Raw genomic sequence first — 26,451 nt, 5'->3', positions numbered from 1 at the left:
TTTTCAGTTTACTCTGATGGACCCTCCTTAGGGCCAGGGACTTTGTTTATTATTATTTTAGATTTTTGGGTATTTTACATTACTTTCAGTGCTTATTAGTATAGCATCTAGTGAACGTTAAATACAAGGTATGCATTTAACTCAATTTTTTTCTGTATTCTCTTTTTCCTGCAGCATTTATCTTCAAATGTTTCTCGTCCCGTTTTATGCTCTCTTATTGGCCTCTTAATTAGTGCATTAGTTTTGTATGCCACATGACAAATGACCACAAAAATGCTTAACACGACGTGTACTTACTGTTTTATAGTCCTGGAGATTGGAAGTTGGACATGGATTTTACTGGACTAAAATCAGGGTGTTGATACGGCTGCATTGTTTTCTGGAGGCCCTGCAGGAAACTCATTTTCCTTGCCTTTTGCAAGGACTTGTGACTGGTGGCCCATTCTTCCGTGGTTCAAGCCAGTAGTGACTTCTCTCCCTTACCTTTTTATCATTGCCTTTCCCTCTATCCCAGAAGGGGAAGACTCTCACCTTTGAAGGACTCCTGTGAAGAGATTGGGCCCATATTAGGTAATCCAGGTTAGTCTTACCATGTCAAGATCCTTACTCTCATCACATCTGCAAAGTCTCTTTTCCAGGGAAGGTAACGTTCATAGGTTCTGGGGCTTAGGAGGTAGACATCTTTGAGAGGCCAGTATCCTGCCGATGACACATATACCATTATTTATTACCTGATGTTTTACATCTCTGATGTGTATTTGTGTTTTGGTTCTATTATTGCCCTCTTTTTAACTTTAGTGTCACTTTAAAAGTAATTTTTTACTTCGTAGTATTGTCCAAAATAACGTGTCTCTATACAGTTGTGTTTTTAGCATGTTGGGTTTTGTCATAATTGCAGAAAGAGTTGTTTTTTTCCACCAAAGAAGGTTTTAGGGGTATTTTCATTGGATTTAAGAGGAAGAAGTTTCTGGTACTGATACTAATTTTGCTTGGCATCCATCTAGCCTGGCCTTATCTGTCTGTTAGTAGTTTTTATGTCTTACTGAGTGTTAGTCACTCACTGGTACCATTCAGGTGGAAAATACGCTTTTAGTGATGTGTGGAATGTGCTGCCATATCAACTTCTGATGAAAGGACTATTTCTGCCATTGGGGAGAAATTTTTCTCAATGAAGAGATGAAAGAAGATGAAACTATGCCGGAAAATGAGAAGGTTTTGTTGAAAAAGTTAAACCACACGTAGTATCCAGCATTCTTTGGTGTATCTCATTAGCAAATTTGTTCATAGGCTTGTGAATTCAGTGATCTTTCTAGTAGGGTTAGTTTAGTGACTATTATGGACTTCCCCACATTTCAGAGGTTTGGACATTGAGCTGTCTTGCAAAACCATGGATAGAGGTAGGGACTTTCCCTTCACAACTTGGAGAAAACTTTTGGGAGAAAAATGCCTTTTGTTTTTGTTTTTGTTTTTTTTTTCAAGAGAGAAGTCCATATTGACCTTTAACCTATCAGATGCTGATTATTGAATCAGACTCCCCTTATGGTAAAAGTGAGAAGTTTTTTATAGTATAGTTCTTAACAGAGAAAGAAAGGCTTTTTTTCTTTTTCTTTTTTTCTTTTTCTTGTTCTTTTTCTTGTTCTTTTTTTTTCTTTTTCTTTTTCTTTTTCTTTTTCTTTTTCTTTTTCTTTTTCTTTTCCTTTTCCTTTTCCTTTTCCTTTTTCTTTTTTTTAAAGGTTGATAGGGTGTATAGGTGATTTTGAAGTTTTGGTCTGGTATTGGTATTTTTAATTAGAATGGTAATGACAGGACAGGTTGTCCTAGTTTATTTACATACAATCAATTAAAGGAGACAATGAGAGAATTCCTTTGGATCTGTGTGAATATGTACCTATAATGTATTCACCTTTTTTCTGAAAGGATTTGAGGTGCCTCGGGATGAAGTCTAGAAATAGTAAAGCCCCAGCCAGATCCGTGCAAGTATAAAAGCACTCACACCAAGTAATAGAGAAATATGGGTACATTTTCAATAGAATTAGCCTCAGTGCTGCTGTTGAAGGGGTTCTCTTGACCCCACAGTGCCGTCCTTGTGCAAGCAGAGTGGGATCTGAACAGCATAGCATTTGGTACAGCGTTTCACCGGGCCTCCCCCACCCAACTATCTGACCGCCTCCCCTGTCGCTCTGCCCCTCACTCACCGCCATTTCTGTCTCTGCCCTGGAGGTTCACGTTGATGCTCCTGTCATATGGTTCAGGTCCCAGGATTAGTGCTGCCTGTTGAGATGTTTACTGGACCACCGTGGCAGAATTGCCCTTTCTACCTCCTGCCACTTCCATATTTTATTTTCTTCGTGGTATCTGTCATGACAAGAAATGAACATTTTCAGTTGTTGAACGTGTTTTGCCCCCCTCCCCCTCCCCATTAGAATGTAAGGCCCATGAAGCAGGGACTTTGTATTTTCCACCATCGTGTCCCCAGTTGCTAGACAGTGCTTTGTGTTTAGCTGGTGCTTAATAGATACTTGTGAAGTGAGTGCATGCATGCCAGTGGTGATTTGTGGGCAGAGGTTGGGGGAATAGTTGTTACCGGGGTCTCTTGAAAGTCCAAGTTCAGTCGGGTGGCATTCTGTGATCCTTTAGTGATGGCCTCCACGTGTATAGGAAAAGGAACAGTCATAAAACGTACCACCCACATCCCGTGTGCCACTCCCGGATGAGATCTGCCAAAAACACCTGGCCAGACTTTCGCCGGGTACCCTTGTGCCTTGGCTCCTTTAGCCTCCGAAATAACAGTAGTACCTCCTGCCTAGGAATGTCTGAGGATTAAATGTGCTAGAGCATGTGACGTGTTAGCGCAGAGCCTGGGACGTGGTAATTGCTCAAGAAATGTTAGCTGTCACTGTGCCGTTACTAGTCATTAACGTACCTTGTGGCTCGTTGTTCGGGCAAAAGCTGCTAGGGCAAGAGCCGCTGACCTCCAGACGGTATCAGCCTGCTCCCTGACGGGACTTTTTTAAAGCCTGGTTGGCAGAACTGGGTCTGAGGTGTGTCGCGAATTGCCACAGGTTGGGTGGCTGGCCGAGCCACACTCTAAACCTGCGCTTTCTGGTGTGACCTGCCAATAGCTGCATCTGACCGTTGGAGTCAGTTCACGTTGAAAGCTGGTCGGTCACAGTAGCCACACTTCAAGTACGCAGTGACTACAGGGGGCCGTTGGCTGCCACGTTGGGTGGCACAACATAGAAACGCTTCCGTCGGTGTAGAGAGGTCTGTCGGACGGCACCGCTCTAAACGAAGAGCACTTTGATTGCTTTAGGTGACTTTGTGTAAGTTTGTTTCTTCCGTGTGTGTTTAGTTATAAATTTGGAGTAGTTCGTAATAGCTGAATAAAATATTTTGATGGATTTCTTTTAAAAGTTCTGCAGCAGAGTGACTCGTTAATGTTATTTATGAATTGTTTGTTCACTAACTCCTTTCTTCATTGTCGACAACATATGGAGTCAGTAATAGAACATACTGCATGCCTTTTTTTTCCCTGTATATTTATAACTAAGTGCCTGAAGGACACGAGATACTGTTTTATTTATTTTATTTGAATTATATGCCAGAAACTAAGCTCTTGTGTATTCAGGGCTACAATTTATAGTATTAATTAAGAACAGCTTTCCTTTTCTCTCCAGAATGAATTCAATATATTCTTCATTACCCTACGTGGATCTTGAGTTTGTTCTCTCGTAATTGTTTTTTCTTCTCTCCCTGCCTCCCACGTGTTGGTGGTTTTTGTTTTGTTTTGTTTTGTTTTTTGGCCTTCTAACTCCCCTCTCCCATTTAACTGCTTCCCCCCAACCCCCGTCTCTTCTCTCCCTTCCTTCTCTGCTTCCCCTTCTTTCTTTTTGTCCCATCACTTCCTCCAGTATCCACCTCACTAGAAATGGAAGCAACACAATATTTTCTTTAAATCGCTCACTGAACTTTCTCCCTGCGTGTTTGTAATCAAGTGCTGTTTTTATTTTCTTAATGTTTGGTAGACGCTTTTTCAAGTTCTAGAGGCCCTCTACGCACCTAGTGATTAAATTATGTGTAGGGAACATTGATTTTTCTGCCATAAAGCAAATGGAATTAAGTCCTTCTTTGAAAAGATGAGACAATAGAGGTGCCTGGGTGGTTCAGTCGGTTAAGCATCCGACTTCGGCTCAGCTCACGATCTTGCTCCTTGTGAGTTCGAGCCCTGCGTCCTGCTCTGTGCTGACAGCTCAGAGCCTGGAGCCTGCTTCACATTCCATCTCCATCTCTCTGCCCCACCCTGGCGCGCTTTCATTCTCTCTCTCTCTCTCTCTCTCAGTATAAAATAAAACATAAAAATCAGATAATATATTTTCAGCTGCGTACATACATTCGCATAAATTCTGTGCGACTATCAGCATAAACAAAAATTCTCTTTATTCAACATATACATATGCACACACATATATTTTAAACTTTTATTTTGACATAGTTTCACACTGACAGGAAAATTGCAAACAAAAGGAATTACCATATACCCTTTACCCAGATTCTGCAAATGTTAATATTTTAATAAATTTGCTTATAATTATCTTTTTTAAAAAAAAGTATATATACATTTCTTTCTAATTCTTTGAGAGTAAGATGTAGACGTGATGCCTCTTTACTTCTGAATACCCGTATATTTAAAAAATGAGAATATTTTTGTACACTCTTAGAGTATAATTATAAAAATCAGGAAATTAACATTGGTACACTGTAGGCTTATGTGAAGACCGTATTCAGCTCTTGCTGGTTGTCCCAGTAATGTCCTCGATAGGAAAAGAAAAAGCCCCATATTTGAAGTTGCATTCAATTCTCAGGTTTCTTTAAGCCTCCTTTAATTGGGAATATATATCCTCAGTTTTTCCTTGAGGTTCATGACCTTGGTATTAGAATGTTTGACTGCTGTCAGCCTGTATTATTATTATTATTATTATTATTATTATTGTAATAACAGCCTTTTTGAGATATAATGGACACAGCATACAGTGCTGTCATGAAGCATGTATAATTTAATGATTTTTAATATATTCAGAAGTATGCCACAATCCACCAGAGTCAATTTTAGAATATTTTCAGCACTCCAAAAAGAAACCCAGCCCTCCCTGGCAGCTTCGCTCATTTCTTTTACTGCCGTTCACAGGCATTCAGTGATATACTTTGTCTCTGAAGATTGTCCTATTCTGGCCAGTTCATATACATGGAGTCGTACAGTATTTGACTAATTTGGTCTGGCTTTGGATTGGCATAATGTTGTAGCATATAGTATTCCTCTCTTTATCCATGGTGGGGGGGGATGTATTCCAAGACCCCCAGTGCATACAGCAACTGTGGATTGCCCTGAGCCCTATATATACAGTGTTTTTTTTTTCCCCCTATACATACATACTTATGCTAAAGCATAGTTTATAAATTAGGGACAGTAAGAGATGAGCAACAATTACTATTGCTAAAACAGAACAGTTATAGTCCTATGCTATAATAAAAGCATAATGTGATGTAACGTATTGCGTAATCTCATGCGTGAATGTGATCTCTTTCTCACACTATCTTAATGTACTGTACTCATCCTTCTCATTGTGATGATGTGAGATGATAACATGCTTACGTGACGGGAATGACATGTGCACCGTGACGTAGGATTAGGCTGCTGCTGACTTTCTGATGATATGTCAGAGGGAAGGTCATCTGCTTCTGGATTGCAGGTAAATGAAACCGTGGAAGGTGAAACTCCTGGTAAAGTGGGGACTACTGTCTATTATGTTCCCCTTTACGGTTTAATGATATTTCATTGTATGGATGTTTACCCTTTTGTTGATGTCTTCGTCAGCTGATGAAACTTGAGTTGGTTCCACCTTTTGCTTATTAGGAATAATGCTGCTTTAAACATTTGTGTACTAGTTTTTTGTGTAGGCATGTATCTTCATTTCTCTTGGGTGTATACTAAGGACTGGAATCCTGTTGCAACTCTGTTTAACTATTTGAGGCTCTGCCTATTTTCCAAAACGGCTGCACCCTTTTACCACATTCCCACTAGCAATGTAGAAATGTAGAAACGTTCCAATTTCTCTGTATCTTCGCCTACACTTGTTATTGTCTGCCCTTTTGATTATGGCCGTCCTAGTGGGTATGGAGTAGTATCTCATTATTATAAAGTATATATAACATTAAATTTACTCCTTTAAGTATTTGTTTTTTTCGTTGTTGAGTTGCAGGAGCTCCTTATATATTTTAGATACAAATCTAAATCCTATCGTGTTTATGATTTGCAAAAATGTTCTCCCATTTTCTGTGTTGTCTTGTTACATTCTTGATGGTGTCCTTTAATGTACCAAGAGGTTATAATTTCGTTTTATCTTTTTTCTTTTGTCATTCATGGTTTTGGTATAACGTCTAAGATACCAGCGTCCAACCTAAGGTTCACCTACGTTTACGGCTATGTTTTCTTTTAAGAATATTACAGTTTTATCTTACCCTCAACTTTTTAATGTTTTAACTGCTTCTTCTACAGATTATTCTGACTCTCTTTCTCAGTCCATGTGCTTCCGAGCTGGGTGCAGTGGTCCCTTTGAGCGATTAGGTCTCCACCTGCGTAGGAAAGCTTCTGTGTTTTAATTCCACCATTGGATCATCTCATCTTGCATTACTTTTATTCTCTCTCTTGTATCCTCATCTGATACCTTGTTCATTCACCCACATTCACTGGGAAATTTGACCAGCTCGTGTCTCCTCTTCTTTCTATCCATCTGTCTGTAGAGTAGTCTCTATTTGCTGTCACTGTTTTTTTAGTTATGATTCATTACTGCTGAGCTCACTGCTTCCCCTAAGTTCATCGATTCCCTCATTGTTAAATCAGGCATACACATTCCAGTCTTTATGTTAACTCACTATCTTCGTACCATTTGACCCTACTGGCTGCTTTCCTCTTCTTTGAACTCTGATATTTTGACTTTGATCACATTCTGTAAGGAAGCCACATGAATTCTCTTCATAAAACCAGAACCTGGTGGTTCCAGCAAGGCAGGTTTGTTTGGGACTAAAGATCCAACAGAGATTTACTTTGCCTTTGGCAATTTCTCAATAATTATTGCTACTCCTACCACTGTGCTGGGCTGAGTGGTCAGAAGCAGAATCAAGTTCAGGTGTGTTCTCGCAAGTCTTTCCTTATTTCCTGTAAGACACTGAGGCCAATGGAATATTCAAAAGAGGGTTGCCATTGCACTTTTATTAAAGTCTTTTTAGAAGGTTCTTATCTCATTTGAGTTCATTGCAGCATCTTTGTATAATAGTGAAAGAAATAACATAAGGGTCCATCAGTTGGGGAATGAATGAATGCATTATGATAGATCTCTACATGAGATACTAGGCAGCTAGTAACATAAATGAAGTGGACCTTATGTATTGATGATGTATAGAGGCAGGATTGTTATTTTCACTCTCATCTATCTGTGTACCTATTTATCTCAAAATTTATAAGGAAAAAAGTGCAAAACAAAGCTATATGTAAATATTCTGTACTGACAAATGTCTTGGTATCTACTTATTGAACTATTATGAATGATATTGTCTTAGGAGCAGAAATGGAGGGTGTAGGATGTTACAGGTTACTTTATTTCCTTTTTACATTTCTGATTTGTTTGAATTTTTTCAATGAGCATGTATTCTGTTATAAAGTTGTAGCTTGAGGATTGTGCAAGGTGTAAGTGATATCAACTTATGATTTTTTCCTTTTTGACTTTCTCCCTTCCCTTAGCTTCTTGCAGTAAGTACAGTCTTTGCTTTTTTCCATTTTCCTTCTACACCCTAGCCACTCTTAGATCCCCTTTGGTTCTCTGAGATGCACTCTTTGACTTTGTATTCCTTTGACCCGAGCACAGCGCCTAGCACATGGTAGACATTCATTAAAAGGTGTTTCAGTGTTAGAGTAATAAAGCATAGAACAGGGGGTAGATCTCACTACCAGCATGTCCTTTTGCGTAGGTTGTCATTTTGTGCCATTTTTTTTTGAAGAATGAAAAGAAGAGAATGTGTGTGTGAAGAGACATGTTTTAATTAAACTTCAGTTTATGTCCCTGGATCTGTTGAGTTGATGTTGATAGGCTATGCTAACAGCACGCCAGGAGGTTCATTTAAATGTATTATTACTTCTTCAATTATCATGGGAGGACAGGAGAGTGGTAATTTCATACTTCACTGTAACATAAAACATTAATACACAATTTTTTTTATAATATCTCCAAATGCATGAATTAAAGGAAACCTGAGTTCGTGGGCTTACAAAAATGTGTTTCATTGACTCAAGCAGAAGGGTCAACACTAATTAATGTTTCTTGTCTCATGTAAATAGCTTATCTAACCATTTGTTTTCTTTTCAGGTTCAACAGATAGATCGAGTGGTAGAGGTTGTGGAGGAAACCATTAAAGGTAATTGTTGCGAGTGGGATAAGCAGATGTATACAGTAGTCCCCCTTTGTCTGCAGTTTTGCTTTCTGGATATGGTTAGCCACAGTCAGCTCATGTCCGGAAGCAGATGGTCCTCCTCCTGACTACCATCAGAAGGTCAGTAGCAGCCTGACCCCTCATCACATGCCTGCCTCGTTCACCTCGCGGCTCATCTTACCATCATAAGAAGAAGGGCGAATATGGGATAGGAAGACATTTTTTTTTTTTTTTAAATTTTCAAATGTTTTGTTTGTTTGTTTGTTTGTTTGTTTTTGAGAGACAGAGAGAGAGAGAGCATGAGTAGGGCAGGGACAGAGAGAGAAAGGGAGACACAGAATCCGAAACAGGCTCCAGGCTCTGAGCTGTCAGCACAGAGCCCGATGCGGGGCTCAAACTTGTGAACTGTGAGATCATGACCTGAGCTGAAGTCAGATGCTCAACCAGCTGAGCCACCCAGGTGCCCTGAAAGTAAGATACTTTGAGAGAGAGAGAGACCACATCCACATAACTTTTATTACAGTCTGTGGTTGTAATTTTTCTATTTTATTATTAGTTAGTTGTTGTTAATCCCTTACTGGGGCTAATTTATAAATTCAACTTCATCAGAGCTCTGCATGTGCAGGAAAAAACAGTACATCTAGGGTTTGGTACCATACACACACACACACACACACACACACACACACACACACATATGGATATATGGAGATATATATCTCTATATAGATATATATAGATATATAGTGTCAGGCATCCACTGGCGGTCTTGGACCATATCCTCTGGCTGGTAAGAAAGGGAAGCTACTGTATTGTTTGAACTATATTATAAAAATATCACTTAGTTAACATTTATTTAGATATAAAGTTGTAACATTTTGTCCTTGATTACTTCGTCCATTGACCAATCTAATGCAGGAGGCATATATCTGATTGGCTTGTAAATGAGTCAGGTCATAATCGTTTTTTAATCTCATTTTTATTTTTCTGCAAAATGGATTTTGAGTTTCAGATCAGGAAGAGATAATTTAACCAATTTTAAGATAAGGAAATGATTTATGTGTATTTTTTTGCCGTTTTATTTAGATATAGTTGATGTTATTTGCAGGTTTTTATATCACCTAATTGGTTGTAGTTAATGATTTTTAAAAGTACTTTTGGGGTACCTGGATGGCTCAGTCGGTTGAACGTCTGACTTTGGCTCAGGTCATGATCTCACAGTTGGTGGGTTCGAGCCCCGGGTCGGGCTCTGTGCTGACAGCTCAGAGCCTGGAGCTGGCTTTAGATTCTCTATCTCCCTGTCTCTGCACCTCCCCAAGTCATGCTCTGTCTCTCCCTCTCTCAAAAATAAACAAACATTAAAAAAAGAAAAAAAAAGGACTTTTAAGGGCCCTGGGTGGCCTGGTTGGTTCAGCGTCCAGCTCTTGGTTTCTGTTCAGGTCATGATTTTACAGCTTCGTGGGTTCGAGCTCCACATCAGGCTCTGTGCTGGTGGTTTGGAGCCTGCTCCTTCTCCCTCTCTCACTCTGTCCCTCCCTCACTCGTGTGGTCTCTGTCTCTGTCAAAATAAATTTAAAAAACTTAAAAAAAGAAAGTACTTTTAAAAGTAGTATTCAATTTTGATACTCTCTTGTGTATAATTTTTGTAGTTACACTGGAAAATAGAATCATGCTTTATTTTGTTAGTCACTGTTCTTTGAACCAGATTCCTTTTGAAGTCACTGAGAAATAAATTATCCTCACTTATATGGTTTAATTTTTAAATACTCATAGTCTATTTTCCCCTTTTAGATTAGTACAAATAAAAACCAATAATATAATATTGAAATATTAAATGAATTGAGCTTTTCACTTAAAATTTTAATTGTTTTATTACAAGTGGGGATTGTGTGTTTAAAAAAAGAAAACACTGCTTTCACCAAGTTGAGATTTTAACCCCATAGTTTTCCAGCTGGCTTGTGTCTGCTACCTTCCACATGCTGTTCCTCATTTATTTTGACTCATCGATTTATTAGATAACCAGAGAATAGGAGAATCAGAGTCTCCCTGAATCTTCTTTGAAATTTCAAAATAAAATGAAACATCATGATTAAAAAGCAGACCGCGTGCCCACGTCCCGTTTTGAAGAATGCAGAAACAGAAGTGCTGGTGTGTATTGTGCAGGCTCAGGGGGACAGGCTGGGAGGGACAGGCTCCGTGGGACAGGCGCTAAGCGCGTCATATGACTACTCCTTTCATCTTCACAACAGCCCTGTGAGGTGAAGTGGCTCTAAATATTCTCCCCATTTCTTGGTTGAGGAAGTTAAGATCCAGAGGCACACGGCTGGTGAGCGCAGAGTTGGGGTTTGTATCCAGGCTGGCCTCCTCCCTTGCCTGTGCTCCTAAGTGTGATCCTGCATCCACGTGACTGTACCCTGACTTCCCTGACCTCTCCCGCTGGAGACTCACTGTGTTAGCGGTTCTTTGATTGAGCTTCTGAAAGCAGTGCTTCAGGATGCTTGAGGGTTTAATCGCCTTACTCCTCCTCTGTCTTAAGTACCAGCTGCATGCTGGCTACTCCATATACGTATGCATACATATGTATACGTGTATATATATATACGTATATATATATGTATATATACGTATACATATGTATGTATGTATGTATACGTATATATATGTGTACACACACACACACACACACACACACACACACACGTATTTTAATTAATGGCGATAAAGATAGCACAGAAGAAAATGTATGTGACCTGGGGTGTGGATGGCTTTTGTAGATGCAACACCAAAGGCTTGATCTGTGAAAGAAAGAACTGACAAACTGGACTCCATTAAAATTAAGAATTTCTCCTCTGCAAGAGAAGACTGTCAAGAGAGTAAGAAGACAAGTCAGATACTGGGAGAAAATGTTTGCAAAAGATAAATCTGATGAAGGAATATTATCTAAAATACATAAAGAACTTTTAAAGCTCAAGAGTAAGAAAATAAAGTACCCAGTTAAAAAAACGGACTAAATACCTCATCAGACACTTCACCAGAGAAGATACATGGATGGAAAATAAGCACATGAAAGATGATCCACCTCATGTGTCATTAAGGAAATTCGAGTGAAAGAAGGAGATACCACAGCACATTTACTTGTATGGCTAAAATCTGGACCACTGACAACCCCAAATGCTGGTGAGAGTGCGGAATAACAGGAACTCTCCTTCATTGCCGGTAGGAGTGTGCAATGGTGCAGCCATTTGGGAAACCAGTTTGGCAGTTTCTTACAAGACTAACGTACTTTTAGCATATGAGGCAGCAACCATGCTCTTTGGCATATACCCAGAGGACTTGAAAGTTTGTGTCTGCACAAAAACCTGCACACAGATGTTTATAGCTGCTTTATTAACCATAATTGCCGAAAGTGCAAGCAAGCAAGATGTCCTTCCGTGCAAGGATGAACTGTGGTACATAGAGGCAATGGGATGGTAACCAGTGCTGAAAAGAAATGAGCAATCAAGTTATGAAATGGTATAGAGGAAACTTCAATCTCATTACTGAGTGAAAGAAGCCAATCAGAAATGGCTGCACATTGGATGATTCCAACTCTGTGGCTTCTGCAAAAGGAAAAAACAAAGAGATAGTAAAAAGATCAGTGTTGCCAGTGTTGGGGAAGAGGGGAGAGAAATGAATAGGCAGGCTACAAAGGAATGTTTTAGGGCAGTGATACTATTCTGTATGATACTATAGTGGTGGATACATGGTGTTACACATTTTTCCAAACCCATAGAATGTTTAGTACCATGAGTGAACTGTAATACGGTCTTTGAGTTATAATGACGTGTCATCATAGGTTCATTGATGTAACAAATGTACCATTCTGATGGAGGATGTTGATAATTGGGGACAGCTTGGTGGTGGGGTGGTCTATAGGAACTCTGTTCTGCTCGATTTTGCTGGGAACCTAAAACTGATCTGAAAAATAAAGTCTAATAAAAAAAACCCAGTAATATTGTGCTCTGAATGTGGTCAAATGGCTTGCAGGGGTATAATTTCTTATAGGAAATCATAGAAGGTAAAGATAAAGTACGTTTTTCTATAATGACAATACTTGGGACACTGAATATGTAGGTTTTCTATACAAAACAATTTTTGTTATTTAAATATCACAAATCATTTTTTTTTTTTTTTAATTTATTTGTCACCATTAAATGTTAGAGTTTTAAACAAGATTCTTGGACCAGGGGCTCACATTCCATCAGCTTGTTCAACTTTAGCACTGGTGTCATCCCCAGGAGCTTTTCCAGAACCTTCACCATGAAGCTTAATCAGTTTTACCAGTTCGTACTTCCCAATGCTTTTTCAGCATTTTTACTTTTCTGACAGAGACATCATGGAGTGGGTAAATAGACTGACAAGCCTTTTCCGATGCCATTTGGAGTCTATTTCTCGACCACTCTTTTCAAGTCATTTGTGTGTACCTCTTGGGTCATGACTTCCATCATCTTTTTTGGAATTTGGCAGACCTATGGTGCTTAGCATAAGAGGTCTTCTGAATATGATTGTTGCATTTTTAAGTAAAATCAACACAAAATAGATGAAGCAAATGACCATTCCTAGTCATGGCATCAATGTGAGCTTCAGTCATGGTCTGCCATTTTTGACCATGGAGCACCATTTGTCAGTGGTAAGATCCATGCCATGGAACTTAGACAGGAAGTTTTTGCGCTGAACATCCTCAATAATTAGCTTGAATTTTCTAAATGTAACTTCATTGTTCTGCAGATCAGCAAGGCTCACTTCTCAAACACTGTCTTGGAGGCCATCAGATGCAATTTTGATTCCTTGAGTTCTTGTGATTAGTGTTTTTTCCAATATTTAAAAAAAAAAATTTTTTTTAATGTTCGTTCATTTTTGAGAGAGAGAGAGAGACAGAGCGCAAGCAGGGGAGGGGCAGAGAGAGAGGGAGAGAGAGAATCCTAAGCAGGCTCCAGGCTCCAAGCTGTCAGCACAGAGCCTGAAGCAGAGCTCAGATCCATGAACTGTGAGATCATGACCTGAGCCAAAGTGGATGCTTAACTGACTGAGCCACCCAGGTGCCCCCTCCAATATTTCTTCTATTGAACATAGTTGGTGCTTTTACATCCTACCAATCTTTCTTAGAAAATGTATTAGCCACTTTCTTCTTGCCTTCCTTTTTGCCCCCTTTCATAATGTACTTGTTTTTCCCAACCACCATGGTGTTGCTCAGGGAATCAAAAGGGCTGTACTGAGCAATTTTGACATGAACCGTCTGGAGTTAGTGTAGACCTCATAGGTTAAGGGCTCAGTTTCATTAGACTACCCACCACTCTAGATATCCATTGTAAGAATTGTCACCTATACTTCTGACCAACTGTAAATTTGGTTCCCATGACCCCCTACTTAGGTTTGATGACTTGCTAGAGTGGCTTATAGAATTCAGGAAAACCTTTTACTTATTATTACTGGTTTATTGTAAAGGATACAACTCAGGAACATCCACATGGAAGAAATGCACAGGGCAAGCTATGTGCTAATGGAAGTGGAGCTTCCATGCCCTCTCTGGGTATGCCACTCTCCCAGCACCTCAGTACATTCACCAACGTGGAGGGTTTCTGTGGATTACCTAGGCATGATTGATGAAATCATTGGCCAGTGCTGCTTGAACTCCCAAAGTTTGGGGTTGGAGATGAAAGTTCCAACCTTTTAATTACATTGTTGGTTCCTTTGACAACCAGCCCCCATCCTCTTAAGAGTTACCTCATTAGCATGAATCCAGATATGGTTGAAAAGGGCTTATTAAGAATAACCATAAATGCTCCTCTCACCCTTATCACTCAGGGAATTATAAGAGTTGTAGGGGCTCTGTACTAGGAAATGAGGATGAAAGCAAATATATACTTTCTGTTATATCACAGTATCACAGAAGGCCTATCACCTGTAGGTTGAGTTGACTGGAGATGGCCTCTCACTGAAGAGTTTTTGCTTGAGTGCATTTGTTGGGGAGACTGAAATCAGATTTAATTTGAGAGTTCACAGCCAGGGATGAGTTGAAGATGAAGTTGATGGGGATGTTCATTGGCAGATTGACTTGAGGGTGGCAAGACTGATGAATTAAGTATTAGTATTGCAACAGGAAAACTTTAGAGATGGAAGAAATAATTTTGGTAGGTGCTCTTAGTTGCAGATAAGGAAGGTGAGCTAGGGAAGGGGTCAGGTGACTCATCTGAGATCTCCTGGTTGATGGAGGTCTGGACCTGTCAATGAACTTCTGTTTTTCACTTTCTGTTGCCAATATTTCATTTAGAAAGCACAAGTTGGTGGGCATTTGTAATAGCTAATTAGTTCTGGGTTGACTTTCAGCAGGTTACTTTCTTTTTTCAAAAATATTTATTTTTGGGAGAACGCAGGTGGGAGATTGGCAGACAGAGGGAGACAGAGGATCTGAAGCGGGCTCTGTGCTGACAGGGTGACAGCAGAGAGCCCGATGTGGGGCTGGGACTCATGAACCGCGAGATCATGACCTGAGCCGAAGTCAGAGGGTCAACTGACTGAGCCACCCAGGTGCCTCTCATCAGGTTAGTTTTCTGAGGCCCAGGTTTCTTAGTTCAAAATAGAGAGGTTTAAATGGGTATGATTTTTCAGATACCCAGGACATACTACGGGATCAAGTTTTGTTACTGTTTCTTACTACTTCCTTAATACCGAGGCTGCTGGAATCATCTAACTGCTAGAAGTGACTCTTCTTCCAATCTGACTGTATACACTGCTGCCATTATCCTGGGATTATTTTACCTTCCTGCATGTGTACCTTCAAACTGTGACTTCTTAGTGTGATCTTAATTATCTTTTATTCTACCCTGTCATTTTCACTTTTTCTTCCATTGGTTCCATATATACACCTTCTGCTCCAGCCAAAATGTGCTATTTGATGTTCCTGGTATATTATTTGTAGCTTGCTCTATGTTTGTCTTGGGGTCCTGCACGAGTGGATAACTTCCGTTTACCCTTACAGACCCATTCTGTACCTTGACGTGTGCCCAGAGAGGCTGACCTGTGTATGTATTGCATCAGTAGGTCCCTTACTATTTGGTATCTAATTGGATTTTTCCAGCTGGAGGTTGGAGGCTTGACTAGAGTGTGAGATGGGAGTATTTGTTAACGCTTCCTCACTCTCTTCTCTGCTTATGCTGGTTTTGTGCTTCCCTCAACTGCGGCCACAGATCCTGCCAGGTGGCCCACTCTCTTCATCTGTTTCTCCAGGTTCTTCTAGTTGTTCCCTTCCTTTGCTTTTTCAGGCCCAGGGGTGGAAACAGCACCCCATTGTTGCAAGCCTGAGAGTATTGCATTGTCTCTTGTTGGTTTTTCTAACCTTGCCAAACCTTAGTAAATAGTCCCTTTATTAAAACCTCTTCAATTATGCAGTGTACCATCTGCTTTGCTGGGACCCTGATTGATAAATGCTCCATGGAGAAGCAAGTCTTTGCCCAGAAAGGCCAGATGGAATACTGCCTGACAAGAGGATTGTGCCATAACTGTCTTGTTTCCACATTTGATTCCTGTTGGGCTCTCTTCATATGTCTTCCTTGAAGGGAGTTTGGACATACAGCCTCTGCCACAGCCTGTTGGCATTCTTCTTACTGCTTATGTTATACCAAGTAATGTTTTAAAAAATGAATTAATAAGCTACATTGATGCCCAAAAGCATTTAACTATTGTAATTAACATAAAACCATATAAAGCATATTCCATTTATATCTGTCTTGGTTGGAACGAAATGGAAAATTTCAAGTTATTCTGAACGAATCTTCACTATTTTAATAGTGGCCTGAAAATTCCATCCGTTTATAGCGTTTACTTTAGGAGAAACCAGACTATAATGAATTTAGGATTTTTTCCATATCATCTTGGTAATTCAACAAGGCATATAACTGATTCTGAGAGAAGAAGTACAGTGTTTAAAGTATTTATATTTATTTATTTATTTTAAAATATTCATGTACCTTAGTCTTGGTTTACATGGTCGTTAAAAAATTTTTTTTTTGTATGAAATCTGTGAAGGGAATATAGATCTGTATTTCTTCTGATACGTGTTCATTAAGTCCTCCAAACAAATAAAGAATCCTTTAAATTCTTCTCTTTGTAAAGGTAGTCTACTGGATAACGTAAGACAAATGATTGCAAATAAACATTGCCTATTGAAGTTGGAAAAATGTTTTTACTATTAAGTCATGTTTCTTCCCCTCTAATATGAGAGGCCTCCGTTGTTAATAATACGTTTGCTGGTATTTCATTCAGTCTAATTCCAAATGCCTCCAGTGTTGGTAATTCAAGACTTTCCCAATATGGCACAATCTGCAAGTTTAATTGATTTTCCGTTTCCCTTAACTTCTCAGTAATTGATGCAACCTTGGATTAGACTGACCTAAATTCCCAGGGTACTTCGCCAAATAGCTCCTCCCTATTTAACACATTGCTCTTCAGTGTGTCAGATTTTGTACTTTGCATTTGATACTAATTCAAAGTATAAACTTGTCATGAATTGAGACTGGAAGGCAAAACTATTATATCAAGGATGGTTTTTATCAGTGTTAATAACTGAGTAACCTCCCAAAAGTCCCGTGGAGATTTACTTGAGGATGTTTTCCAAACTTAATGAGTAAGTAAATTGAGCTTGGGTACGTAACATGGTCCATCTGGCATGGTGTTGGTTGGACCATAAAAGCACATCTACTTTTTTCAGGGTTTTCCAGTAAAATCATTTTACTCATTTTCAAAGTATGCTTTCAAAAGGGACACTTCTGTGCATCCTCTCAGTGTGTGTAATCGCTGACACAGTTATATAGTTGGAATGTGGTGGAAAATGTTGCACATTGGTTTTATATATTGGAAATACTTCTCAGTCTCACTGGTATAATTAAGTGATAACTTCTATCTCGTAATAACTAAAGAAGTCAGGAATTTATTGCTGTTGTTTATTTAGTTTTTTTTTTTTTTCCAATGAGCCTGTTTAAGTTTATGTACCTTGTTAATAAGTGGTTATAGTTTCACAATCATTGTATTTTGCTACCTTCTTAAATGAGTCAGTTTATGTTTTTTCCTCTCTCCCCCTCTTTTGGTCCCCGAGATTAGCAATAGGATTTTAACGTATTTGTTCTCTATCCTTCCATATCCATTATTTCTAGAATGGATATTTTTTATCCATTGAATCTTTCTTAGATAGCCTCTTCCAAATCATAATGGTTTTCAAAGGATGAATCGGGAACATTTCCTTATGGTCTCCAACAACAAAGTTCTACCACGGGACTTTAAGTTGGTTTCTCATGTCACTTTATTTTGTAATGACTGGTTTGGAATAATGACTGGAAAGGACCATCTATTAGAGAAACCACCATGTTGTATCTTGTCTGTATTTTTCTAACTTCATTAGCTAAATTATCAGTTCTATTTCCAGCCACACATATACAGTTGAGCAGCCCTAGCTGCAAAGTATCCAATAGATGCTGATAAGGATCTTCTTTAAACATTATAAATGGTCATGTTGACCGTTTTGAAAAAATGAAAATCTAGTTAAATAACTTTCATTTTGTCTAATATTTTTCTGCCGTTAAAGCTTTTAAAACTAAAATAAATGCTTTCCTGTGCCCCCCCCGCCCCAGGTGGATTCTGCTACTTTATGATACCTTCAGAATTGTTTTATATGTTTTTGGTTTGTCTTCAATTACACTGCTTTAGTGTGTTCATCACGTATATTTCCTTTTTTGTTCAAAGACTCATTTTCTTATGGTTTGAACCCACCTTTCTTTATTAACAGAATTAATTTTTATGAAGTCTTGGGTATTTCATTAACTTTTGTTTCTTCATTCTGGTGGTAGGGCTACATGGGAGGTACATGGGGTTGAATAGTTTGTTAGTTTGACAGTCTTACCAGAGTTTTCACATAATACACTGTTAAAATGGTTCAGTGGATTTAATTGTTCAAAACAAGAAAGGAAATTACTTTGAGCTTGAACCTCTCAGGCTTCCCATGACCCAACCCTCCTATTAGTGGTCCCACTGATCTGTCTGCGAAAGTAGCCCCATCCTTCCTTGTTTAAATATTAACAAGGAGTTGCCTACTGTGGAAATTGGACTTACACATTAACTCTTGCAATTTTGTGTTTTTTTTTTTTAAACACAGGTGGGACCATGTCCCTCCTTTACTTCCGTGGTCCCCCCCCCCCCCCCCCCCCACCTTACCTCACTCAGAGTAAAAGCCAAACCTGTACAGTGGCCTCTAGGGGTCAGTATGAGCTGGTTCACCTGCAGTTTCACTCCTCTTCCCTCCTTCAACTCTGCCCCCTTTTCATTCTGTTTTCGAGGCATTAATCTCTCTGATGTTTCCCTCCCCCCCCCACCCTTCCAGTTTTATGGAGAGATAATTGATGTACATCACTGTATAAATTTAAGATGTACAGCATGATGGTTTGATTCCTATATATTATGAAATGAATACCATACTGAGTTCAGCTAACCTGCACCTTCTCATCTAGATACCATCAAAAGGAAAGAAGGAAGAAAAGAACAAAGGGGAAGATTTTTTGCTTTGTGATGAAACTCTTAGGATTAACTCTCCTAACAGCTTTCCTGTATGCCATACAGCAGTGTTAGCCACAGTCACCGTGCTGCACTTTACATCCCTAGTACCTATTTATCTTCTAACTGCAAGTTTGTACCTTTGACCGCTTCCCTGCAATTCCCCCTCTTCTCTCCTTCACCAGCCCCCTTACCCGTGGTAACCACAAATCTGATCTCTTCTACTATTAGTTTGGATTTCATTTCCTCTTCCTTCCCTTCTCCATGCCCCCCACGTAAGTGAGATCACACAGTATTTGTCTTTATTAGTTCAGCAGAATGCTTGCAAGGTCCACACGTGTTACTGCACATGGTAGGATTTCTTTACTCTTTTTTGTGGCTGAATAATATTCCATTGTGACTATAAAGCACAACTTCTGTATACATTCATCCATTGATGGATACTTAGGTTGTTTCTATATTGTAGCTGTCATAAGTAATATTGCTTTAAATATGGGGTGCAAGATATCTTTATGAGTTAGTGTTTTAATTACCTTTGGATATATTCTTAAAAATGGAATTGCTATATCATATGGTAGTTCTATTTTTAATTTTTTGAGGATTCTCCATAAATGTTTCCCATAGTGGCTGTATCAGTTTACAATCCTACCCGCAATACACAAAGGTTCTCTTATCTCTACAGGCATGCTATCGTTTATCTGTTGTGTGTGTGTGTGTGTGTGTGTGTGTGTGTGAATGCTTATTCATTTTTTGAGAGAGAGAGACAGAGCGTGAGTGGGAAGGGGTAGAGAGAGAGGGAGACACAGAATCTGAGGTAGGTCCCAGGCTCTGAGCTGGTCAGCACAGAGCCTGACATGGGGCTTGAACTCATGAACTGTGAGACCATGACCTGAGCCAAAGTCAGACGCTTAGTCAACTGTATCACTCAGGTGCTCCTATCTCTTGTGGTTTTTGATGATGGTCATTCTAACAGGTGTGGGATGGTATATCATTGTGGCTTTAATTTGCTTTTCCCTAGTGACTAGTGATGTTGAACATCTTTTCATGTACCTGTTGGCCTTTTGTATATCTCCTTTGGAGAAATGTCTATTTATGCCCTCTGACCAGTTTTTCATTGGGTTATTTGTTGTTTTTTTGTTTGTTTTGTGTGTGTGTGTGTGTGTGTGTGTGTGTGTGTGTGTGTTTACTATTGAGTTATATGAGTTCTTTATGTGTTTTGGATATTAACCCCTCAACAGATAAGATGGCTTGCAAATATTTTTTCCCATTCTGTAGGTTTCCTTCCTTCCTTCGTCCATCTGTCCTTCCTTCCTTTTTTCCTTCCATCTAGCCTCCTTTCTTCCCTTTCTTTCTTACTCTTTCTTTTTTTCTTTCTTTCTTTCTTTCTTTCTTTCTTTCTTTTTCTTTCTTTCTTTCTTTTCTTTCGATGGTTTCTTTTGCTCTGTGGGATTTTTAGTTTAATGTAGTCCCACTTGCTGATTTTTGATTTTGTTGCTTGTGCTTTAAGTGTCATATCCAAAAATCATTACTAAGACCCATGTCAAGGAGATTTGTTCCTATTTTTTCTTCTAGGAGTTTTTTAGTTTCAGGTCTTTAATCCGTTTTGAGTTAATTTTTGTGTGATGTAAGATGTGGGTCCAGTTTCATCGTTTTATACATAAATATCTAGTGATCCCAGCACCATTTATTGAATAGATTGCCTTTTTTTCCATTGAGTATTGTTTGCTCCCTTGTCAAATATTACTTGGCTCTATAGGCATGGGTTTATTTCTGGACTTTCAGTACCATACTGTTTTGATGACTATAACTGTGTAAGTGTAGTTTGAGATCACGAAGTAGGATACTTCCTGCTTTGTTCCTCTTTCTCAGGATTTCTTTGGCTATTTGGGATCTTTTCTAGTTCCATATAGATTTTAGAAGTGTGTTTCTTTCTTCTATAAGCAAAAATGCCTCTGTAATCTTACGGGGAGTGCACTGAATTGATGGATGGGTTTTGTTAGTATTGACATTTTAACAACATTGATTCTTCTAATCCATGAACATGGGATACCTTTCCATTTATATATGTCTTCTTCACCTTATTTCATCAGAGTTTACAATTTCATTGTAGAGGTTTTTTTTTTAAGTTTATTTATTTTTGAGAGAGAAAGAGAAAGCGTGAGAGAATCCCAAGCAGGCTCCACACTGTCAGCGTGGAGCCCGATGCCGGGTTCAAATGCACAAACCATGGGCTCATGACCCCAGCTGAAGTTGGATGCTTAACTGACTGAGTGTGCCTCCATTCTAGAGATCTTTTCCTCCTTAGTTAAAATTTTTCTAAATACTTTATTGTTTGTGACGCTGTTGTATATGGGGTCAAGTTTTAAAATTTCTTTACAGAAATTTCGTTCTTAGTGTACAAAAAATGTTACTGATTTTTGCATATTAACTTTGTGTCTAACAATTTTTTTTTTTTTTTTCTGATGCAAAAGCAAAAGAGCCTTTATTCAAGCTAGCTCGAGCTCAGTCCCCTACCTGCACCGACGCAGCGGTGAGATACCAGGGAGAGAGTGTATCTAACAATTTTACTGAATTAATTGATTAGATCTGACATTTTTTTTGGTTGAGAATTAATTGATTAGATCTGACATTTTTTTGGGTTGAGTCTATAGGATTTCTATATATAAAAGCATGTCATCTGAAAATAGACATAATTTTACTTCTTTTTCAACTCATATATGTTTTATTTGTTTTTCTACTTTGATTGCACTATGTAGGTCTTCTAGTAGTATATTGAGTAGTAGTGGTAAGAGTGGGCACTTTTGTCATGTTCTTGTTCTTACAGGAAAAGCTTTCCTCCTTTCACCATTGAGTATGATATTGATTGTGGGCTTGTCATGTATGGCCTTAATTGTATTGAGATATTTTCCTCTGTGCCTAATTAAGAGTTTTTAATTATGAAATGATGTTGAATTTTGCCTAATGCTTTTTCTACATCTATTCATAGGATTATGTGATTCTTTTATTGTATTTTATTAATGTGATTTATCACAGTGGTTAATTTGCTGATGTTGAGCCATCCTTGCACACTAGAGATAAATCTCATTTGATCATGGTGAATAATCCTTTCAATGTGCTGCTGAATTGGTTGTCTAGAGTTTCATTGAAATTTCTTGCATGCGTTTATCAGGGATATTGGCCTATAGATTTTTTTTTTTTCCCTAGTGGTATCTTTTTCTGGTTTGGTATCAGGATAATGTTGGTTTTATAAAATGAGTTTGGAAGTATTTCCTCCTTTTCAGTTTTTGGAAGAGTATAAGAAGGATTGATTTTAATATTCTTTAAATGTTTGGTAAAAGTCACCAGTAAAGGCATCTGCTTCTGGAATTTTGTCTGATGGGAGATTTTTGATTAGTGATTCAATCTCCTTACTAGTAATTAGGCTATTTAGAATTTTTCTTTCTTCCTGATTCAGTCTTGGTAAGTTACATGTTTCTGAGAATGTTTCCATTTCTTATAGGTTGTCAGGTTTGTTGGCATTTAATTGTTAATAGTAACCTCTTGGGATCCTTTGAATTTCTGAGATATCAGTTGTAATTTTTTTTAAGTGTTTATTTTTGAGAGAGACAGAACTCGAGTGGGGGAGGGGCAGGGGGGGCACAGAATCTGAAGCAGGTTCCAGACTCTGAGCTGTCAGCAGAGAGCCCGATGTGGGACTTGACCCCGCAAACTGTGGGATCACGACCCGAGCCGAAGTCATGCACTTAACCAACTGAGCCACCCAGGTGCCTTCTGAAATATCAGTTGTAATGTCTCCTTTTTCATTTATAATTTTGTTGATGTGGGTCCTTTTTTTTCTTTTTTTTTCCTTCTTCTGGTTAGTCTAGCTATGTATTTGTCAAGTTTGTTTATCTTTTCAGAAAACCAACTTTTAGTATGGTTAATCTTTTGTTTTTCTCTTCTCATTTTTAATTATTTCTGATCTAATCGTTATTATTTCTCTTCTAATGTTAAGTTTGGGCTTTTTCTAGTTGTTTAATGTTTAGAGTTAGGTTGTTTATTTGGGATATTTTTTGTTTCTTAATGTAGGTTTTTATTGCTATAAACTTTGATTTTAGAATAGAATTGCTTTTGCTGTGTCCCACAAGTTCCAATATGTTTTATTTCCACTTTAGTTTATCTCATGAAGCTTTTTTATTTCTTTCAATTTTTATCATGATTCATTGGTTCAGGTGAGTGTTGCTTAATTTCCATGTGTTCGTGACTTTCCAATTGTCCCCTTGTTAATTTCTAGTTTCATACCATTGTGGTCAGATAAGATACTTGGTGTGATTTCAGTCTTCTTGAATTTGCTGAGACTCGTTTTGTGACCTAACATGGTTTCTTCTCTTAAGTGTCCCACGTGCACTTGAGAAGAACGTGTACTCTGCTGTTGTTGCGTAGAACATTATGCATATATGTTAGGTCTGTTTGCTTATAGTGTTGTTCAAACTTGCTGTTTCCTTATTGATACTCTGTCTGGCTTGTCTATCTTTTGTTGAGAGCAGGTTATTAAAAGCCCCCAACTATTACTGTATTATTTGTATTTCTCACATTAGCTCTCTGATATATAAAATATATAAAACTTTTTGCTTTATATATTTGGGTACTCTGTTAGGCATATAAATCTTTATAATTCTACATTTTTGATGTATGACCCCTTTGTCATTTAATAATGGTATGTTTGGTCTCTACCATTGTTAATTTAAGTCCATTTTGTCTGATACAAGAACGGATACTTTTATTTTTTTTAAGGCTAAAGTGAAGTCTCTTATAGGCAGCATATTGTTGCATCTGTTTGTTTTTGTCCATTCAGACATTCTGTGTCTTTTGAATGGAGAATTTAATCCTTTTACATTTAAAATAATTATTTTGGGGGACACCTGGGGGGGCTTAGTTGGTTGAGTATCTGACTCTTGATTTTGACTCAAGTCATGATTTCATGGTCATGGGATCGAGCCCCATGTCAAGCTTCACACTGGGCATGGAGCCTGCTTAAGATTCTGTCTCTCCCGCTTCCTTTGCCCACTCAGGTTCATACACGTGCTCTCTCAACTATTAAAAAAAAAGAAAGGAAATAAAATAATTACTGATAGGCAAGGATATACTGTTTCCATTTTGTTAATTGTTTCCTGTTGCTTTGGAGGCCTACTGTTCTTTTGTTTCTTATTCTGTTTTTGTGTGTTTTGACATCTTTTTGTATCAGGATGCTTTGGCTTCTATATCTTGGTTTCTTGTGTTATTACTACACAGTTTTCCTTGTGGTTACCATGAGGCTTACATAAAATATTGAAAACTTTTAACACTCCATTTTAACTGATAATGACTTATCTTCAATAAAATTTGTATACTTGACACTTTTATTTCTTTTCCCTATCACATTTAGGTTATTGCTGTTAGAATTTACATGTTGTATTGTGTGCCTAAGAAGAAGTTGTTGTACTCATAGTTAACATAAATTTATGGTTACATTCCTCTTGTTTTTTTAACATTTAGAGTTTTAAGTGAAGTATTGCATCACTATTACCATATTGCAGAGTCTAACTATGACCTACATTTACTGTCTGTTATTAGTGTGATTTATCTATCTTTTTTTGTTTTTATGTTAATTAATGTTCTCTTACTCCCACTCAAAGAATTCCCTATAGCATTTTGTCTAATGCAGGTCTGATGGTAATGAACTGTCTCATTTTTTTGTTTGTGTAGGAAAGTCTTTATTCCTTGTTCTTTTCTGATGGATGGCTTTGCCAGGTACAGAATTCTTAGCTGAAAGCAGTTTTCTTTCAACATTTTCTGTATGGCCTCTCAATCTCTCCTGGCCTAAAAAGTTTCCTTTGAGAATATTATGGGAGTTCCCTTATATGTAACTTCTCTCTTTTCTCTTAGCTGCTCTTAAATTCTTTTTTTGTCTTTGATTTTTTAAGTATGTATGTATGTATGTATGTATGTATGTATGTATTTTGAGATAGCAAGTGGGCATGTGCTCCCATGAGTGGGGGAGGGGCAGAGAGCATTCCTAGCAGGCTCTGCACGGTCAGCTCAGATTGGGACATGAGGCTCTATCTCATAAATCTTGAGATTGTGACCTGAGCCAAAATCAAGAGTTGGACACTTAACCAACTGAGCAACCCAGGCACCCCTGATTTTTAAAAATAATTTAATAATAATGTGTAACCCTCTTCTGGTTCAACTTACTTGGCGTCTTTTGGACCTCATTGATCTGGATGTCCATTTCTCTCCCTAGGTTTGGGAAGTTTTCAGCAATTTTTGCTTTAAATTTGTGTTTTGTCCCTTTCTGTTTTCCTTTTCCTTCTGGAATTTCCATAATGGAAATATTGTTTCTTTTCACTGTGTCCCGTAATGTGTATAGGCTTTCTTCACTGCTTTTTATCCTTGTTTCCTTTTTGCTGCTTGGATAATTTCCAATATCCTTGGTCTCTGATTTTTTCTTCTGCATGGTCAAGGCTACTTTTGAAACTCTCTCTCTTGAATTCTTCAGTTATTGTATTTTTCAACTCTGGGATTTATGTTTGTTTTATTTCCACCCTCCCCCTTTTTTTAGTGACTAAGGAAATTAGTGCACATATATAAACACTGTTTCATTTTATAAAATGTTTATTTATTTATTGAGAGGGAGAGGGAGAGAGACAGAATGTGTGTGAGGGGTGAGAGGCGGACAGGGAAAGAGAATTCCAAGCAGGCTCTGCGTTGATAACGCAGGGGCTTGATTCCATAAACTATGAACTGAAATCAGGAGTCAGACTGTCAGCTGACTAAGCCAGCCAAGTGCCCTGTGTTTGCTTTTTCTTAACGGGTGCTATTTCCTTGTAGAAATTCTCATTTTGTTCGTGCGTTATTTTCCTAATTTCATTTGTCTGTTTTCTTATAGTTAACTTCCTTATGAGGCTTATTCGCAAATTTTTGTCTGACAGTTCATAAATGTCCATTTCTTTAGGGTCAGTTATTAGATCTTTATTAGTTTTCTTTGGGGGTGTCATAATAACCTGATATTTTGATCCTTGGTTTCTTACATTGCTGTCTGTACATTTGAGCAGCAGGCCTTTGCTTCCATAGTTGACACGTTTCCTTTGGCAGAGAGAGTTCTTCCCCAGTCAGCTGAGTTTGGGTGTGTGGGTGTGTTTGCTGATAATGTCTTTGGGCAGTTGTGAGGCCCGCTATTCTGATCGATTTTTGGGTGAGAAAACTCTGAGGATGGAGATGGGGGGCCGAGAACACGCGGATAGGATTTGGCTTGATTATCTACCCAAATGAGGCATCTGTAGGAGGGGCTCTGTTGTTGCCTCAAGTCTCTGGTAAGGCTTACTAGGTTATAGATGTGGCTATGAATTAGCTTCACTGCTCCGGCAGAGGGCA

General features: G+C 38.4%; 1 protein-coding gene and 1 pseudogene across 5 annotated transcripts in view; one reads left to right on the top strand and one right to left on the bottom strand.

Moving 5' to 3' along the window:
• CDKAL1 (CDK5 regulatory subunit associated protein 1 like 1) overlaps window positions 1-26,451 on the top strand; it is a 707,644-nt gene that overhangs the window by 185,168 nt on the left and 496,025 nt on the right. For all 5 annotated transcript variants that reach the window (XM_042937784.1, XM_042937785.1, XM_042937782.1 and 2 more), the window contains exon 7: window positions 8,418-8,466. In XM_042937784.1, coding sequence (XP_042793718.1) covers window positions 8,418-8,466 — 49 coding nt within the window. The remainder of the gene's footprint in view (window positions 1-8,417; window positions 8,467-26,451) is intronic.
• LOC122219240 lies at window positions 12,712-13,702 on the bottom strand (annotated as a pseudogene).

The sequence above is a fragment of the Panthera leo genome, chromosome B2 (genome assembly GCF_018350215.1).
Source record: "Panthera leo isolate Ple1 chromosome B2, P.leo_Ple1_pat1.1, whole genome shotgun sequence".
Lineage (NCBI taxonomy): Eukaryota > Metazoa > Chordata > Mammalia > Carnivora > Felidae > Panthera > Panthera leo.
This window is presented reverse-complemented; position numbering and strand designations above follow the sequence as displayed.